Here is a 19,750-nt window from a genome sequence, read left to right on the forward strand (position 1 = left end):
TACAGAGATCCCCCTGCCCTGTCTCTTGAATGCTGAGATTAAAGATAATGCTTCAGAACATCTGGCTAGGAGACTTGACTCTTGAGACAGTCTGAGTGTCTTTAGTGAGACTGGAGGCTAGCACTGAGTCCTGTGTCTGATTCTCCAGCTCTTTGCCTCAAAATCGCACTACAGCAAGTGGCTGCTGTAGCCCCAAGCATTTTGTCCACAGCCGCATGTGCTCCAAATTCAAGCAAGTGAGCGATAGATGATTTTTTTTATTATCTCTTCCCTTTTATTAAGACGAAAATGTAGCTGGGCAGTGGTGATATACACCTTTAATCCCAGAAATTGGGAGGCAGAGGCAGATGGATCTCTGAGTTCGAGGCCAGTCTGGTCTACAGAGTGAGTTCCAGGACAGCCAGGGCTACACAGAGAAACCTTGTCTTGAAAAACCCAACAAAAAAAGAAAAAAGAAGAAAAAGCTTACTACTCTAGGACCACTAGCAGATTAGATCCCCAGTGTCACCAAAAAGAAAAAAAAATTATGTATTTATTTATTTGTGTGTATGTGTTTGTGTGTATGTGTGTGCATGTGAACATATATTCATAACGTAACACTTGGAGTCAGTGGATAACTTGCAGAAGTTAGTTCGTTCCTTCCACCATGTGGATCCTAAGACTCGAACTTGGGCTGTAAGGATCAGCAGCAAGGGCCTTTGTCCCTCTTCTTACATTTAGTTAGCCAGGTTGGTTTGGTTTTTGTTTTGGTTGGTTTGGTTTTTCGGTTTTTCAAGACAGGGTTTCGCAGTGTAGCCCTGGATGTTCTGGAACTGTAGAGCAGGCTAGCCTTGAACTCACAGAGATTGCCTCTGCCTCTGCCTCTGCCTCTGCCTCCTGAGTGCTGGAATTAAAGACCCGTGCCACCAATACAGGTTTGTTTTCTTAGTTGTGATGATACGGATCTGGTGAGGAAGTTTCATGGATTAAGGCCCTTGCTGCCAATCCTTACAGCCCAAGTTCGATTCTCAGGATCCACATGGTGGAAGGAAAAAACTAACTTCAGCAAGTTATCCACTGACTCCAAGTGCCGTGTCATGACTACATGTGCGCGCGCACACACACACACAAATAAATACGTAAATAAATATTTTTTGTGACACTAGGGATCTAATCCAGGCCTATACCCATTAGGCAAACGCTGCCACTGAGTTATCCCTCCAGTCATAGCCAAAAGCAAATCATCTCTATACATATCTAGAACTGGGGGCTGGGCCCATCCTCACTGATGTCAGGAGATTTCTACCCAGTACCTGAACATGTCCAGACTAATGTTTATAAGGAAGGGAGAAGGAGATTTTGAATGGCTCTTGACTTTTTTTTTTTTTTTTTGAAGTTTTTAAAATTGTATTCTGTGTGTATGAATGTATATCCATGGCGTGCTTGCCTGGTGCCCTTGGAGGCAAGAAGAGGCCATTTAATGCCCCTGGAACTTAGTTACAGAAAATTATGAGCCCTCTTGTGACTGCTGGAATCGAACCCAGATCCTCGGCAAAAACAACAAAGGGCTTGCTCTGCCGTTTAGCTGGATAGGGCTGAGAAGTGCCTAAGACGGTTGGTTTTGTTTGTTTGTTTTACTTATTTGTATTTTACATACATTGATGTTCTGCCTGCATCTATCTGCGGGAAGGTGTTGGATCCCCTGGAATAAGAGTTACAGGCAGTTGTGAGCTGCTATGTGGGTGCTGGGAACTGGACCCTGGTCCTCTGGAAAAGCAACCAGTGCTTCCAACCGCTGAGCCATCTCTTTAGCCCCAAGCTGGTTGGTTTTAACTTCTCACATTCCTGCCATCCTCTTAGACACATTGGTAACAGGTTAGGAGTCAGAGGCCAGAAGACTGACACACAGTTCTAGGCTGGAACTGAGACACACAAAAGGCAGAGCAGAAATGCCAAATAGCCAAGGTTTGGCCAGTGGGCAGTGGAAACAACACATGTAGCAGAATCAGGATCTGAGAAGTAAGGGAGAGAAGAAAGGAAGCATGGAAGACAGATCTGCAGACGCTAGGATCGTGCTCACCTGTGTGTAAAGACGCCAGATAATGGTGTGAGAAATGGTATCCTGCTCTTAGAGAAACAACGGTCTTTATTTGTTGTTTGTTTTTTGAGACAGGGTGTCTCTGTGTAGCCCTGGCTGTCCTGGAACTCGCCCTGTAGACCAGGCTTGCGCACACCCCCCTCCCTCCCAGTCCTGGGGTTAAAGGTGTGCACCACCACAGCCCGACTGAAACAGTTGCCTTTATTTGGAACCATGGTAGCTATGGGAGAGGAGGGCTTAGGAGGTAAACTCTAGGAGATGGAAACGTGAATAAGACTTAAGGGGCTGTCTGGTCTACAGAGCTAGTTCCAGGACAGGCTCCAAAGCCACAGAGAAACCCTGTCTCGAAAAAACCAAAAAAAAAAAAAAAAAAAAGACTAAGGGGCTGAGGATGTAGCTCAGGTAGAGTGCTTTCCCAGCATGCCTTAGTGGAGAGCTAACTCTTCAGCAAATAAAGCAAATCCTGGGGATTTGAAGTGAAACTGAGCAGCAGTGAGGGGATTCCGAAGAGGAGAAGGGGCTAACAGGCTGGGTGTGAGATTGCCACTGGAATCTGCATGAGGTTCCCGAATGAGAGCCTGTGGTGTCCTGTGACTTAAGCCATTCCTGCCTTCTAAATCCTCAGTGGAGTCTGTTATGCTTTTGAATGGGTCGGGGAGGTGCTTCAGTGAGGCCTGTACAGCCGGATTTTGGGTAGGAAAAGTTGTTTATGACTGACTTTTTTTTTCTTTTTTTAAAAAAGGATTAAACTTCATTTTTTCAGTTGTGTGTGTATGTACACACATGTGCAACTGTGAGCACATGCATGCCACCCTGTGTGTGTATAGGGGGATGGGGGTCAGAGAGGCCAACTCTGTGGAGCTGGTTCTCTCCTTCCGTCATTACTTGGGTTCCAGGGATCAAACTCGATCTGCCAGGCTTGTGCAGCAATCACCTTTATCTGCTGAGCCCTCTCGCTGGCCTCCCTCTTCTAGTAGAGGCGCTTGCCCCGGGCGTCCCCTAGAGGTCACTGGTCCACCACTGCTTTTCCCATCCCAGCAGGCGACAGCTTCTTCAGGCACTGTGAAGGTGGTGATTGTGGATTCTGTCACCGCAGTGGTCGCCCCACTTCTGGGAGGTCAGCAGAGGGAAGGTAAGAGGGGGAACATGGGGACAGGGTGGAGACTTCACCTCCCTGCCCTGGCCTTTTGCCCTCGGCTGCCCCTCTCCTTTGCTCCTCCCCAAGGCCTGGCCTTGATGATGCAGCTGGCCCGAGAGCTCAAGATCCTGGCCCGGGACCTGGGTGTGGCAGTGGTGGTGAGGACACTTTTCCTATGAACATGGTTTCTAGGTGTAGCTAGGCTAGCTTTCTGTTTCTCTTAAGTGTCAGCTTGAAACTATAATAGTCCTTAAGGCAGAGGCCAGAGCGCAGAGCTCAGCTTCCACAGGTCAAAGAGGGGTTTGGACTAGGGACTATCTTGTTTTGAGAGTCTTTTTATTTGTTTGTTTGTTTGTTTGGTTGGTTGGTTGATTGGTTGGTTGGTTTTTCAAGACAGGCTTTTCCTTGTATAGCCTTGGCTATCCTGAAACTCATTCTGTAGACTAGGCTAGCTGCAAACTCAGTGATCCACCTGCCTCTGCTTTCTCCTACTGGGATTAAAGGTGTGTGCTCTCCCTTCTCTCCAGCTCATCCCCCAGCACTCCCTTCCCCCCTTCCTCATTCTCCCCCACAAACCCCTTGGGTCCCTTTCATGATAAAAGTGTTTCTTTTCTTTTTAAGAAAGTCCCATGTTGCCCATACTGTCTTTGAACTCATTATCTGAGGCTGGCCTTGAATTTCTGAACCTTCTGCCTCCCCTTCCCAAGTGTTGGAATTACAGGCGTTACCCCCACAATTAGCATTATAATTTTATTACAGAATAAAAGCAGTAATTATTTAGAGATTCCATGATTAGGAATTGGGAAAATCATTATAGGATAGAAGAGTTTGGCAAACTGTAGACCACAGGCCAAATCTGGCCCAAGAATTATTCTGGCAAATCAAGTATGTTTGTTTTTAACAGGGTTTCACCATTCCAGCCTTGAACCCATAGACTCCTCCTGTCTCAGACTCCAGTAGTGGGATTGCAGGCATGTGCCCTCATGCCCTCCTTAAAAATGGCCATCGTAAAGAATCTGCATCAAGAACTGGGTACAGTGACTCATGCTTTGCTCTTTGAACTCAGAGGCTGCGGCAGGAAGATCTCAAATTCAAGGATATTTTGGGATACATAAAGAAATCCTGTCTCAATAAAACAAAACAGAAAAAGATGATAATTGTTAGGTCCCAAACCTGGAACAAATGGATGAGATGCCCAACATATCAAAGCAAATTCTGGCTGCCAGGTTCTCCCAGCATCCCTCAGTCCCTACCTGTTACAGGGTTCTCCTGGCTGGCATACCCTGCCCCCTACCCTGAACTCTCTAGCCCTGGGCTGTCCCTTTCCTCAGCTTGTCTGGACCCTATATGACTCAGCCATTTTGGCTTCACCCGTCTCTTGGCACAGGCTGCCTCTCTCGGTCAGTGGCTCCTTTCTTGCTTTCCCTCCCCTCTCTCCTCACATGACCCTGCTCAGTCTGCTGGTCATGTTCACTCTGGACCCCTCCAGATACCTCTGGCTGCTTTCTCCCTTTTATCTACAATAAACCTCCTCACCCCATACCTAGGAGCAGTCATGTCCTCCCTTTTTATTTCTTTTATTTCATTCAATAATGCAAATAGAAAAAAAGGATCTGTGTAAGAATGCAGAAAATAATGGCCTGAGATATTATTTTTTGGTTTTGATTTCTTTTTTATTTGTTTTTTTTAAATTTGTTTATTTATTTATTATGTATGCAATATCTTGTCTGTATGCCTGAAGGCCAGAAGAGGGCGCCAGACCTCTTTACAGATGGTTGTGAGCCACCATGTGGTTGCTGGGAATTGAACTCAGGACCTTCGGAAGAGCAGGCAACGCTCTTAACCTCTGAGCCATCTCTCCAGCCCTATTTGTTTGTTTTTTGAGACAGGGTTTCTCTAGCTTTCAAGCCTGTCCTGGAACTAGCTCTTGTAGACCAGGCTGGCCTCGAACTCACAGAGATCCGCCTGCCTCTGCCTCCCGAGTGCTGGGATTAAAGGCGTGCATGCGCCACCACTGTCCAGCTATAAAAATAAAATCTTAAAAAAAAATTGTCTAAAACTGTAAGAATATATGCAAAAGAAAAAGACTTTACAGGGATAGACTATCAGTGTGGTTCCTCGGGTGTAAAGATTGATAACAACTTGAGTCTTATGTTTAGCTCTTTAATCTTTTTATGAAAAGTATGCAGACTTAAAAAACTGCTTCCTGAGCTTGGAAAAAAAAAAAAACTAACAGCAAAGATCTGTCTGTAATAACCTCTAGGGAGGGGAGACTATTAGGACAGGAAGCAGCTCAGTGCAAGAACAGAAGTTGGTCCTCTGCAAGAGCAGCGCGTGCTCTTATTTGGTGACCACACTCCAGCCCTTACAGCAATCACTCCTATGCATAACTCTGTACATTGTATTTCCTGCCTTTTTTTGTTTTGAGATAGGTTCTCTCTACATAGCCCTGGCTGTTTTGGAACTCCCTTTGTAGACTAGGCTGGCCTTGAACTCAGAGATCCACCTGCTTCTGCCTCCTGAGGGCTGGGGTTAGAGGAGTGTAATTATTGAAACAGGGCTACTTGTTACTTTTATGTGTTTGACACAGTGTCTCACTAGGCTGCTCAGGCTGGTCTCAAACTCCTAGATTGAAGTAGTAGTCCTACTTGAATGTCCTGAGGTACTGTAACTACCGACATGAATCACCACACCAAACTGCATGTGTTTTAAATATCTAGATAGGTCATCTCCCATTTTTGAGGAAATAATATACTAATCTGTGCACCTGCAGGCAGTGTGAAAGACTGTTTCCCTGCTCTTTTGTTCAAGTTCAAGGTCCTGGACCTTCCTCTCCTGGCTTCTGGGCTTCTGGATGTTTGTGGGTGTGTGGCTGCCAGTCTCTGGTGTGGACTATAGGGAAGGAATCATAGTCACTGTGTTTGGCTTGCTTAAAACTACTTCCAGAGTTTTTAAGTTTTAAGTGGTGGCTCACACCTTTAATTTCAGCTCTCGGGAGGCAGAGACAGGTGGATCTCTGTGAGTTCAAGAACAGCCTGCTTGGTCTACAGAGCGAGTTCCAGGGCAGTCGCCAAGGAGAAAAAAAAATTAGTCCCAAAGTGGGACTCCCCTCACCCCAACAGACACACTCCAGATGCCAAGGATTGAGCACACTGGTCTCAGGATACCTTTGGCAAGCCCAAACCCAGCAATGGCTCCTCTACAGGAAAGAATGACTAAAGGTGCCCCGTGGCTTTGTGTCAGACCCAAAGCACCAGGACTTTGTGGGAAGCTGGGTGTGGATCAGGAGCCCTGGGTGTAGCTCTAGATTCAGCTGTAAGTTATACCGCCTGGGAGAGTAAGAGATCTCAGATTTCTTGTCTGAACAATGAGGCGGTAGGGCAGGTGTCCTCTGCACTGCCGCCACGGATCTCTGTCCCTTCCTGCAGGTAACCAACCACTTGACCCGAGACAGAGATGGAAGGAGGTTCAAACCTGCTCTGGGACGCTCCTGGAGCTTTGTGCCCAGTACCCGAATTCTCCTGGATGTCCTTGAAGGGGCTGGAACATTAGGTAGTAGCCAACGCATAGTGTGTCTGACCAAGTCTCCTCGCCAGGTGAGCCAGCCCTAGGGATGCCAAGGATCTTGGGCCCTGGAGAGGGTGGTTTCCACACCCACTGGTATCTTCCTGAAGGATTCTTTGATGCCAAAACCCTGAAGCAAAAGCTGACCACTTAGATTGCTTGATTCTATCTCTCCCTCCTATCTCTCCTTCCAGCCCACAGGTCTGCAGGAGGTGATAGACATTGGGACTCTGGGGACTGAGGAACAGAGCCCAGAACTGCCTGCCGAACAAACCTGACACTGTTGATTGGACAGCATTCTTGCCCGTCAGCTGCTGGCCACTGCCACTAGGGACCTGGCAGTGTAGGTGTCAGGCTTGTCGGAAGACAAGCTTCAGTTTCCTCAGCTTCACTCTGTGGGATCTCACGGAGCCACTGGCCAGAGGACGCGGCAGTGGGGAACTGGGGTGGGGGGATGGGCCTAGAAGTCCATCATGGGCTCAAGTTTTCTTCCTTTGTGTCCACCATTTGTCTCTAGTGGGGGTTGAGGTCAGCCTAGCTTGGGGCATCTCTGAAGAATCACAGTCGTGACTGGATAAATAGCTTCCTAGCCCCGTGTGTCAACATCCATCACACAGTAATTGAACCAGGAAGCCTTCATCCCACCCATCCCCATTTATTTGGGCCTCTGTTTTCCCACCTGCAAGATGGGACTTCTTTTGTCTCTGAGTTACTCAGTAGAAACAACCTCAGAAATATGAAGCTCTTTCTATATGTTCCTCTCTTAAAAATATATAAAAAGGAAGTCCCCTGAGCCCTAGAGCCAGCTGATTACCCCCAAGAAGGTTGTTTTTCAGTTCCTTCGGTGGGACTCTCAGAGAATGAGTTCTTCCCTGCTTGCTGACTGGGTTTCACACACCTGCGTACATCACCCTGATAGGTGAGAACATGGGCTCGCTGCTGTCCCAGGGATATAATTTACCAGGGAGGAAGGATACGACCTGCTCCCAGTGAACCAGACACTTGTTTCGTATGCATGGTGCCCTGTGGGGCTCTTCCTCAGTATAGAGTAACCAGAGGGGCTGACCCGTGGCCTGACCCATAAACAGACAGAGGAGAATTTGCACAGTAAATAGAACCAGCTGGGAAAATTGATGCTGGCATAAATAATACATGGCAAATCTAGTCTTTTATACAGAAATTCATTGCTGGTGGCTCTAAGATGCAGTGTAATTACACCTCTCGTCCTGCCAGCTGTACCACAGCCATGTGTCTTAGTGAATAAAACAACCCCCTGTCTGTTACCAACACTGTGGCCATCCATCTGAGAGTCGTAACTCTGGCTCAGAGGGGAGGATGGTACCGGGGAATGGAAAATAAAAGATAGAGTAAAGAAATGATCAGGATTGTTTACGGACCACATTTTTTACAGGAAGGTCACGCTTGGTTAGAGAGCCTGTTGTATAATTAGTTGTGTCTTAGCTGCAGGAATCTAAATCCGATATTTAGAGCCTATGCGTTGGCTCAGCAGATAGAGATGCTTGCCTCCAAGCCTGACAACCTGAGTTCAGTCCCTGAATCCCACGTAATGGGTTGACTCCTGCAAGTCGTCCTCTGACCTCCGTACATGCATGCCCTCACACATGATAATAAAAATGTAATAAAGAAAATATGCTGGGCATGGTGGCACACGCCTTTAATCCCAGCACTAGAGAGGCAGAAGCAAGCGAGTCTCTGTGAGTTCAAGGCTAACCTGGTCTACAAAATGAGTCCCAGGACAGCCAGGGCTCTGTTACACAGAGAAACCCTGATGGGTGTAGCAGGATAGAAGCAAGCACGAAGGGCGGAGAGTGAGTACAAGGAGGTCATTGTCTGTTTGTGTAATACCTACTGGGTGCTGTGCTTGGTGCTCTCTAGTCGGGAAGTTGAGCTTTCTGAGACTGGAGGTGGGGGAGGGGGAGACAGGGGACTGGGGAGATCCATGTATTATTGAAGCTGCTTTCCATAGCAAGTAACGAAATCCCACTTAGAGAGGCAACAGTGATAAGGAAGATCACTCATCCCTGATAACGTGAAGCCAAGGTTGGTTGATGCAGTGGCTCAACGGCCCAACGTGGAGAAGCCGAGAGCCTTTCTATCTCCGTCCTAGATTCTCTGTATTGGTTTTGCCTTCAAGCTTGTTGCCCTTATTAAAACCTGGCTGTACTCTCTGGACATTAATCCAGACATGACAGTATCTAAGGGCAGGAAAGGGATCACCCCTTGTGTCCTTTGAAGAACAAGAACTCGAGCTTCCTCCTACTGACTGCTGACCTGCTTCCTACCTCATTGATGCGGAACTGCCTCCTGCCCTGTGTCTAGTTCAGTAGTGGGAAAGGAATGGTGCCTCAGTGGTGGGCTCAGACCAACCAAGAAGCAGCTATGGAGTTGAGGCTCGGGCTTAGCTTTCAAATGGACTGGAGTAGGGGACGGGTTAGACAGTAGGCGAGTCTGTCCTGGCTTGTGTGTATGCTCAGCGCTTAGCACCGGACTCACGGTGGGCTTAGGACAAGCTGCGTGGCACTGGCAATCCCTTCATCTTGCAGACTAAATGGAACTCACTGAGGTTTTAGGACATGTATCTAGTAAGTGGCAGCCTGGGAGTCAAAACTTTAATCCATTTGATGCCAGGCTTTCTTTTTTCTCAATCTCCTGCTGCCTTCAGCTGTAAATATGTAAATATTTTAACAAAATCCCCTTTCGTATTTTGCCCCAGCAGCCGAGGCTATGAATCTCAACCCCTTTTCAGCTGAGCTCACCGATAAAAAGCTAGATCACAGATCCACTTTCTCAGCTCGTCCCGATTTCCCCCAGGGAAGAGGGAATGACAAACACTCCAGAGAAGGCAGATATCGTGTGTGCGCGCAAGAGCGCTAAAGGGTTAGAGGGGAATAAAGCTGAATGAAAAACAGCAGGCTCTGAGCATGCCTGAGATGTGAGCCAGGAGGAGATAAGGGATTCAGATGCACGCTATTCTGGCATGGAGGTGTCTGGGTAGAGTTTCAGCTGGCCAATTCTCTGTGCTGGTCATGTGTACAGCTGAAATTAGAACGAGGTACATTACTCCCTATAAATATGTATATAGCGGTACTATACATGTGTGCATACACATACACACAATACATATTGTGGTGGTTTAAATAAGAATGACCCACATAGGCTCATATATTTGAATGCTTAGTTATTAGGGAGTGAAACTACTTGAGAAGGATTGGGAGTGTGGCCTTGTTGGAGGAAGTGTATCACTGGAGTGGCCTTTGAAGTTTCAAAAGCTCATGCCAAGTCCAGTACCTCTCTCTTCCTGCTGCCTGTGGGTCAATATGTAGAACTCTCAGCTACTTCTCTATTTTTATTTTTTTATTTTCTTTATTATTATTATTTGTTTATTATGTATACAATATTCAGGCCAGAAGAGGGCACCAGACCTCATTACAGATGGTTGTGAGTCACCATGTGGTTGCTGGGAATTGAACTCAGGACCTTTGGAAGAGCAGGCAATGCTCTTAACCTATGAGCCATCTCTCCAGCCCCCATTATTTAGTTTTTTGAGACAGGGTTTCAAGTAGTTTTGAAGCCTGTCCTGGAACTAGCTCTTGTAGACCAGGCTGGCTTTGAACTCACAGAGACTCGCTTGCCTCTGCCTCCCGAGTGCTGGGATTAAAGACCTGCGCTACCCACTGTCCGACTCAGCTACTTCTCTAGCACCTTGTTTGCCTGTGTGCTGCTTTGCTCCCCACCATTATGATGATGGACTGAATAAACCTCTGGGCCTGTTAGAAAGCCCACAAACGAATGTTTTCTTTCATAAGAGTTACTTTGGTCCTGGTAGGCATGGTGGTGGCACATGCCTTTAATCTCAGTCACCCAGGACCATTGGCCTAGAAGAGTGGAATCTTGGATTTGTGACCAAGTATCCACATAGTGCTTACAATTTATGTAGCTAGTTGTCTTAGTAAAGGTTTCTATTGCTGTGAAGAAACACCATGACCACAGCAACTCTTATAAAGGAAAACATTTATTTGGGGTGATTCACTTACAGTTCAGGGGGTTAGTTCATTATAGCCATGGTTGGAAGCAAGGCAGTATGCAGGCAGACTTGATGCTGGAGAAAGAGTTGAGAGTTCTTACATCTTGATTCACAGACAACAGAAAGTGATCTGTCTCACTGGGTGTAGCTTGAACATAGGAGACTTCAAAGCCCACCCCACAGTGACGCTTCCTTCAACAAGGCCACACTTCTGCGACAAGGCCACACCTCCCAATAGTGCCACTCCCTTTAGGGGCCATTTTTATTTCAAACCACTGCATTCCACTCCCTGCCCCCCAAAAGCTTCTAGCTAAATCATAGTCCAAATTCAAAAGTCCCCATAGTCTATCACAGTATCAGCGCTGTGTAAATGTCCAAAGTTCAAAGTCTCTTCTGAGATTCATGCAATCTCTTCACTGTAATCCCCTATAAAATAAAAACAAAAAAGTAGATCATATGCTTCCAACATACAATGGCACAGGATATACATTACCATCCCACAATGTGGGCAAGGTAGCATAGTGAAAATGCTGGACCGAAGCAAGACTGAAAACCAGCTGGGCAAACTCCAAACTCTGCGTCTCCGTGTCTGAAGAAAAAACACTCTTCAGATCTCCAAGGCCCTCCAGCTGCTTTCTCTTGGGCTGTTTTTGCTCCCTGTTTGCAGCTCTCCTCTGCAGGTATCCAATGACTCTGGCATCTCCAACATCTTGGAGTCTCCAAGGAAATCCAGGCTTCAACTTTGCAGCTTCACAAAGTGGCTTTTCTAGACCTCCATACAGGGATGCCCCTGACACATGCCTGGCCTCTAAGTCACAGAGGCAAATTTCATAACCCCTTTCTTCTATCTTTAACTACAGAATCATGTTGCCAAGTTGTGCTGCTTACTGGGGCTGGAACAAGGCCCTCATTCTTCACCAACTTTCTGTTTTCGATGGTTTCCTTCATTACCTAAGCTTGGCTGTCCTGAAACTGGATCTGTAGGCCAGGTTGGCCTTGAACTCAGAGGTCTTTCAGTTACAGCTTCACCAGCTTTCTGTTTCCGATGGTTACCTTCAGTGTGTAAGCTTGGCTGTCCTGGAATTTTCTATGTAGACAGGCTGGCCTCAGACTTAGAGATCTGCCAGTCTCTGACTCTGGAGTGCTGGCATTAAGGCCTGCACCACTACACGGGGCTCTAAGCTTTTCTTTTCACAAAGTGGAAATTTAGCTGGGTAATGGTGGCGCATGCCTTTCATCCCAGCACTCAGGAGGCAGAGGCAGGTGGATTTCTGTGAGTTTGAAGCCAGCCTGGTCTATAGAGCGAGTTCCAGGACAGGCTCCAAAGCTACAGAGAAACCCTGTCTTGATAAACAAAGCAAACAATAAAAAATTGGAAACTTAACTGGATGGGATCTTGCCCTGAGGTCATCACTCCCTTTATTCCATTTCTTAATCTGGTTTTCTCCTTGAGTATAGGACTTAACCCCATTCCACCTACTAGTGTTTATTTTCTTAAATTTTACATTTTGTAATTTACCCAGATCAGCTTGCACCTTTTCATTATAAATCTTTACATTAGTGTAATAACTACACCACAGTCTGTCCTCAGCTGTTTTGAGATTTTCCTCTGCCAACAGAATTAATCCATAACTTTTCATGTTAGCCTCAGGCAGACTCTTTGGACAAGGGCAAAAGGCAGTCATATTCTTCACCAAAATATCACAAGAGTGATCTCTAGGCAACATATTAATCTTCTCTGAAACCCCTTGAGCCAGGCCCTACAGTTCAAATAACTGTCTTCCATGCTCCTACTTGTATGCTTAAAGTATTTCACTGCTTTCCTAACCCAAACTTCCAAAGTCCATGCTATTCCAAACAAAGACATAGTCCAGCTGGGCAGTGGTGAAACACACCTTTAATCCCAGTACTCAGGAGGCAGAGACAGGTGGATTTCTGAGTTTGAGACCAGCCTGGTCTCCAGAGTGAGTTCTAGGACAGGCTCCAAAGCTACAGAGAAACTCTGTCTTTGAAAAAAAAAAAAAGCAAAACATAAAACAAAACCAAACAAACAAACAAAACCATGAACTGGCCTATCACAACGATTCCCCAGTTCCTAGCACCAATTTCTACCTTATGGTTTCTATTGCTGTGAAAAGACACCTTGATACAGCAACTTTTTTTCCCCAAGGTTTTAGGCTGGCCTTGAACTCACAGAGATCCACATGTCTCTGGAATTAAAGACGTGTGCCACCACTGCCTGGCTCCACAGCAATTCTTATAAAGGAAAACATTTAGCTCAGAGGTTTAGTTCATTATTGTCACAATGGGAAGCAAGACAGGATGTAGGCAGGCATGGTGCTAGAGAAGGAGCTTAGAACTCATATATATCTTTTTTTAAAAAAAAAAACAAAAGCATTTATTTTATCATCTTTTATTTTTATTTATTTATTTATTTTTAATTGAGAAAAGGAAAAAAAAGTTTCCGCCTCCTCCCAGCCTCCCATTTCCCTCCCCACTCATATATATCTTATATCTCACAAGGTACTAGGGAAGAAGCTGAGAATTCTTATATCCTGACTCACAGACCACAGGAAGTAGTCTGTCCCATTGGATATAGCTTGAGCATAGGAGACTTAAAGCCCACCCTACAGTGACACACTTCTTGCAACAAGGCCACACCCTCCATTAGTGCCACTCCCTTTAGGGGCCATTTTCTTTCAAACTACCCACACCAGTCTCAGAATGGGCACAGTTCTTGTACTCACTCTGCTTTGGGGGACACAGCTGGCTTCCTGGGGAATAACTCTTATCATGAATATCTTAGATTTTACAGAGCTTTTAATATCTATTTTTACTTTTGTTTTTTCAAGACGGGGTTTCCCTGTGTAGCCCTGGCTGTCCAGCTCCGCCTGCCTTTGCCTCCCCAGTACTGGAACTAAAGGTGTGCGCCACCACGCCTGACTGATTTTATGGAGTATTTTATCCTGAGATGTTGGAGTGGCCTGCGACTGGTGAAGAGGGATGGTGGTTTGGGGACTTTGGAACCAAGGAAAGATCTAGGTTCAATACCCTGCTGTGCATTTTCTGGCAGAGTTCCTCGGGGAAGATAGTGCGTTTGTTTTACTGGTTGAGATCTATGTTGTACAGAGTTACATTTTCCTTATTGGTAAAATGCTTATCTGGGGGGGGGGGGAGTTGAAGAGATGATTTAGGGAAAGTGCCTTTCGCGGAGAGCCTGGCACACAGTAGGTGCTCAATCACCATTAGTTTTTCTGGCTCCTGCCAGAAGCAACAGAAATCGGGGTACTAGGACTTAGAAAAGCCTTGCTGCTACTAATACAAGAAACAATGTGATTTATTTTTTCAGACCTGTTTGGGGAAAGGCATGTGCTTCATAAATATGTATTGGAAAGTACTTAGCAAATGAGTAGAAATAATAAAAATACGTCAAAGTAAACAGCTCCTATAAATATGTCACTTGGTAGACAAATTAGTGTTTTATTACTACTAAATACTATTGCTCGCCGAAAAGGATTTCAGATTACTCGCACAATGGGTGCGTTATTGAATGCCTCTGCGGAAGGGCACGACGATAAAGATGAAAAATAGTGATGGTGATAACGCCGAAGGTGGGAGAAGGCGCGGTGTGGGTAAATGCAGCTCCGGGGCCTCGCTCCAGTGATCTGCTCATTATTTAGCACCACTCCGATGATTTAGCCATAATATGGACCAGAGGGCCCCGAGAGAAAGATTTCCGCGGGATGCCATGCATCCAGACCTTAATTATTGGGTCCAATTAAGGGCGTAAGTGCAGTCCCTTTCAGAACCGGGCACTCTGCTTCTGCGCTAAGTTAACAAATAATCCCAGGTCTGAGCCTCATCTCACCCCTGTTCTGGACTTATTACAGGTCTGTGGTTATAATTCATATCCAGGGGAGGGGGATGTGGTGGAGACTGTGTGAGCTGCCAGCGAGGCTCACAGACCCATTTCAGAAACACAGACGGTGAACAATGTTGGCACTTCAAGGGAACAGGAACCAGAGAAAGGAGGAGGAGAGGAGGCAACTTTGTGGAAGAAAAAGCTCCAAGAGAAGCAGAGAACACGGAAAACTGTAGCTAAGCTGCAGAAATAAGCAGGGGGAGAGAAAGGCGTGGAATTTCAGTTCAGGTGCAGGGGACGCTTAGAAGGCGGAGCTCCCCATGCACTCCAGGTTGGAAAAAGAAACGGTTTCACATCCCAGACCTGTTTTTCTCTGTATGGAAGTGGGGAAATTACTTAAAATGTAGATCCTTGTTGATAACAAGCAAGTAACAGCACAGAGCGTGCTGGGCTGTTCTGAGAACTGGAAATGGAACTGTAAAGTGACAGCCTGATGTGGATAAATAATACTTTAGCTCTCGTTCCCTTCTGATAGTCCTCATTTTAAAATACAAGGGGCCGAGCACCACTGTGGTGGAGCACTTGCCTGGTCTATACAAAAATTCCAAGCACAAAAATATAGAATAAGTAAAACTACAGATTGCTCAGGAAAACTGTGAGAGGTCTGTGATCAGAACCTGAAGCCTAAGAAAATGATGTCACTAGACGTCAGGCAGAAGAATTAGCATTTATATGACTTCCATGACTCGGCATCGTCTTAGATCATTGGCTAATGATCCCCTATGCTATCCTGGTGCTTTATGCTTTGCTAAGGCCTTTGTGGATCCGCTCATTTAATCCGCAGGCAGGCCCAACCTGCTTTTCTGGGATGGGGAAGACTTCAGGAAGGTTACTGCCAAAAGGTGCTCAACTGATGAATAATGGCTGGGTGGTTCTTGGCAGTCATTGTCATTGTACTGCAACCTTTCTAGCTGTGTTTCCACCTTCCTACTGTGAAAGTAGCGAATCCTAGAAAGAACGCGAAGTTTATGATGCTTCACAATCTTGCCTTTTAATACCTCCATGTGAGTTAATACATTGGGTGAGTCTGGGTTTCTTGCACTGTGAACTGGAAAACTGTCGTCTGTCGGGTACAACAAAACATGAAATCAAGGGCTCAACATTCAAACTTTACTAGAAAGCAAACTGAGGATGTTCAGAGACTTGCTCAAGGTCACCGCGCACGGGATTGATTCAGCCGAGACTCGAACTCTGGACCCCACACCTAGCTGGGCTTCTGTCCGGACTCTTGCAGTCCGAGGCCGGATTCCGCCAGAGGGCGCTCGCGGAAGCTGCGGCCCTAGACCGCCGCGCGCCCGACTCCTCTCTATGGTGGCGCGGGCGCGGCGGAGCGCGGCGCGCTCCCGCGGGGGGCAGGGCCGCACGTGGGGCGGGCGGGGCCGCACGCAGGGCGGGCGGGGCCCACGCCGAGCCGCGGGAGACTGGGGCGGTGGGGGTGGACTTCCTGGGGCCGCCCGTGAGGATGTGGTGCGCGCACCCAGGCGCCCCTCTGCCCGGGAGTTGTGGCGGCGGCGGCGGCGGTGGGCGACCCTGTAGCTGCGCTGCCTAAGCGGCCGCGGTCGACAGCCAACCGGCCTCGGTCCCCCAGGTGCGGCCGGGCAGCGTCCGCGGCAGGTGAGGAGGCGGTGGCCGCGGCGGGTCGGGCCGGAGGACAGGGCGCCCCTGGCTGTGCTCCCGGGGGTGCGGAGCTGCAGCTGCGCCCCGGCAGTCTGCAGTGCCCTCGGTCTCAGGAACTCTCCGCCGCCAGGTCACCCTACACCTGTCCCATTGAAAGTGCCGCAAAGCATTTCGCCTGTGTGCGCCGTAACCCCGGGACGTGTGTCTTCAACTTGTGCCCAAGTGTCGTAAGAACCAGGCAAGACCTGCTGGCTCCTGGGGCGGGGGGCGGCGGGGGGTGGAGGATGAAATTTTGTAGGACAGAAAATTGAGGCAGAGCTTCGGCGCCACTGGCTCCCTGCCTACGGGAGGACCCTGGAGACTCGGAGTTTGGAGGTTAGATGGGAAGTCTGGGGTTGCTGCTCTCCCATCCTCCCTGCCCAGGGTCGGCTGTCTGCCCCCCTGGGAGTCGACCTCTATTCCCGAGGTGTGTGAGGTCGCCACTGTGTGGCCCTGGCTCAGACTCAGAGGGAAGTGGGGCCCCTCGCCAGCCGGCTGCCCAGGAGACATTTGACCGGGCATGGGGAAGTCTGGGGAGACCAGGGGAGCCCGCAGCTTTTCCTGGCATCTGTCTGCTCAGAGCTTGATTGGAGACTGGCAGAACAGACAAAACAACAGCTTAATTTTTCCTTTTTGTTAGGCTGTCATTTTGGGGGTGTGAGTGCGTGTGTGTGTGTGGGGGGGGGTGCGGGTTGTGTAATCAAGGAAGAGTACCACGTTTCTCTCAGTCCACGCGGAGGAAGATTATTTTTAGCTCGGAAGTGGGACTTTACCCACAACTCCCACTCTGTAGCCTGGTTAAAGGCCATGGGCAAACACCCCGGGATGCGTGTGGTCTTCTAAAAAAACAGTAAGCTCCTAATGCGTGTTTTGGCTGGTAATTTGGAGAACCTAGAGACTTCCCCGTCCCCTCTTTTGAGAGCTTTGTGATTCTTGCCGTGACAGTCCAGTGTACTGAAATATGGCAAGGCTGTTCGAGTATTGTGGCATTTTCCTAGGAATGGGAGGGAAGTTGGTCCTGGGCCGAGTTTGTAGAATTCTAGGACTGAAGTTGGCTATGATATTTCCTTTCTGGCGACGTATTTATCCTTCTGTCCCCTTCCCCCACGTTCTTTCTCATTCAAAGAAATAGATGGTGGCTAGTGTTTCTGAAACTTTTTGCATATTTGCTAATTCTGGACTCCAGAGTACAGTTCGACAGTTTTGGTTTATTTATCTACAGGTTTGTTTGTTTATTTGTTTTCGGGGCAGAGTTTCTCTGAGTATCATTGGCTATTCCGGAACTTGCTCTGTCCCACAGAGATCCGCCTGTCTCCATCTCTTGAGTGCTGAGATTCAAGGCGTGTGCCACCACCACCGCGCTCTTTACAGGTAGTGTTGTCTTTGATAACAGTTGGGTATTGTGGAGGACAGTAGCAGATTGATGTGGCAGGTCTAACTAATAACTTGGTGTTCGAAGATACCCGTGTAATAGAGGACACACTCACTTTAATGTTTGTTTAATTGCAAAGTCCAGTTCATTAAAACTTCTCATATTGATCAGCTGTTACCCTGACTGTTTACATTGGGATCCAGGGTTGTAAATCCATCTGCTAAATTGACCAGTTTAACCAGCTGCTAAAATAATAACAAAAAAAGAGAAACTGGGTTCTCAGAAAGCTTACCTGTTTTCAAACTCTCTGTTCACCAAGCCAGTTGACCTGAGTATTTTATTTAGTACCATTGAATAGAAATGCCTCTTAAAGGAATTTTCATGGACTAGTTGAATAAGTAGCAACATTAACAAAAAGATGGCTTCTTATCCCAGTACATGAGCCTTGTGAAGTTTAAGACAGCCACACCTGGCTCTGTGGGCCCTACCTGCTACTTTCTGACACCGTCTACATAAACGTAAGGAATGTTGGGGAGGGAGCTAAGTACACTGCTTTTTATTCGCATCGTAGAATCTTTAATACGGCTGTTATTTTAATGGCAGATGAGGGACTTTGACACCAAACTTGTTCTGGTAATGCATTTGTGTTTGGGGAGGAAAAAGAAAGATTAACTGCTTCACCTTGGCGCCTTGTCTCTGTGGTCTAGAGTAGGAGTCTCATTCAGAGTTTGCTGAGGATGGATGGTTCAGATTGCTGCTAGTCAAGTCTCCAGGGAGGCACTGCTTTGCTTTGTTTTTGAAGTTGATGACTTATTCAGTGGTGGTTGCTGGTTATTAGCAGTGTGAGTGTGTGTGTGTGTGTGTGTGTGTGTGTGTGTGTGTGTGAGAGTGAGTGTGAGGGGGGATGGTGGTGTGGTAAGAAGTGGGAATTAAGGGCCTTGCACATAGTAAACATGGTGTACCAAGGAACCACAACCATAACTCCTTGGTTATACCTGGCGTCTGTTTAAGAATGATTTTGGCGATTGTAAGGGTGATCTTTTCATATAAAAGACTCCAGTTCTTTAATAAGGAAATGTTTGGGTTACTTTCTCGGTTTAGCCATGCAGTTTTAAAATCCTAAAACCAATTAGGCTCCGAGGCTCTGCAGGTCGTCTCAAATAGGTAGTAATTGACCTCTTGTGTTTATTGTCCTCAGCCCGCCCTGTCCTCAGGACTTAACAGTTGCTGGACTCTGGACAGTTGGTCACAACTAATTCTGTTAAGCTGATCTTAGTCTAAACGCATTATCGTTTCTCTTCCTCAAGATGGTCATGAAGTTCCTCCTTGGCTTTTACTCAGACTGGAATATTCTACACTTTTGGAGCTTGTCTACATCTGAAGTGGAGCTAAGCAGTTGGTAAAGAGTCCTACATGTTTTAAAAACATTTCCCCTTTACAAAGCAAGCATAAAATCTGCATTTTTTTCTGGGAGAAACCCAGCTCTTTGAATCTGGATGGTAAAACAAAAGCTGCTTTCTGCCATTAGGAAATCTGTGTTAAACTTTTCCTTAGTTTCTGATTTTGCCATACAGTGACTAGTCGGTATTGACCCACTAGTCCTGGGAAGCCGTGAAGGCTCCTGAGCCATCAAAGGAAGGTCGTATTAGATTCAGAGTAGCTTCGACCTTGTTTTATTGTAAGGAGTTTCCAGAAGTCAGCCACTCCTTGAGAGGTTCGGTCTGTAACCCAGGCATTCTTGAAAGATGCTGATCTCAGGGCCCCACCTTTTGATTCATCGGATGATGACCTACATTTTGAAACCATCTGATTTCCAAAAGGCTCTCCAGCTGCCTCTGAGGTGCAGCCTAGTTTGGGAACCGCTGTTGTATTGCGTTGATACGAGCATACGTATCATAGAAACGTAACAACTGTACATCAAGTCCTTTGGAACTTTGAAAATTGGGAGTTCACTTCTGGTTTCTTAACTCTCCCCC

General features: G+C 47.0%; 2 protein-coding genes across 10 annotated transcripts in view; both read left to right on the forward strand.

Moving 5' to 3' along the window:
* Rad51d (RAD51 paralog D) overlaps positions 1 to 8,156 on the forward strand; it is an 18,327-nt gene extending 10,171 nt beyond the window's left edge. The window contains exons 7-10 of one of the 3 annotated variants that reach the window (XM_050128729.1): positions 3,116 to 3,209; positions 3,303 to 3,373; positions 6,644 to 6,811; positions 6,974 to 8,156. In XM_050128729.1, coding sequence (XP_049984686.1) covers positions 3,116 to 3,209; positions 3,303 to 3,373; positions 6,644 to 6,811; positions 6,974 to 7,057 — 417 coding nt within the window. In that variant the 3' untranslated portion in view covers positions 7,058 to 8,156. The other 2 variants (XM_050128730.1, XM_050128731.1) reach the window with 2 other exon arrangements.
* A 7,972-nt stretch (positions 8,157 to 16,128) lies between these two features.
* Positions 16,129 to 19,750, forward strand: part of Rffl (ring finger and FYVE like domain containing E3 ubiquitin protein ligase) — a 65,943-nt gene continuing 62,321 nt past the window's right edge. For 2 of the 7 annotated variants that reach the window (XM_050128722.1, XM_050128727.1), the window contains exon 1: positions 16,129 to 16,360. The gene's annotated coding sequence lies outside the window, so the exon portion shown is untranslated. Of the gene's footprint in view, positions 16,361 to 16,387; positions 16,602 to 16,657; positions 16,739 to 17,604; positions 17,774 to 19,750 lie in introns of those variants that run through there. The other 5 variants (XM_050128726.1, XM_050128728.1, XM_050128723.1 and 2 more) reach the window with 4 other exon arrangements.

Source organism: Alexandromys fortis, unplaced genomic scaffold, assembly GCF_014885135.2.
Source record: "Alexandromys fortis isolate MF-2015 unplaced genomic scaffold, M_Fortis_MF-2015_v1.1 scaffold_80, whole genome shotgun sequence".
Taxonomy (NCBI): Eukaryota; Metazoa; Chordata; class Mammalia; order Rodentia; family Cricetidae; genus Alexandromys; species Alexandromys fortis.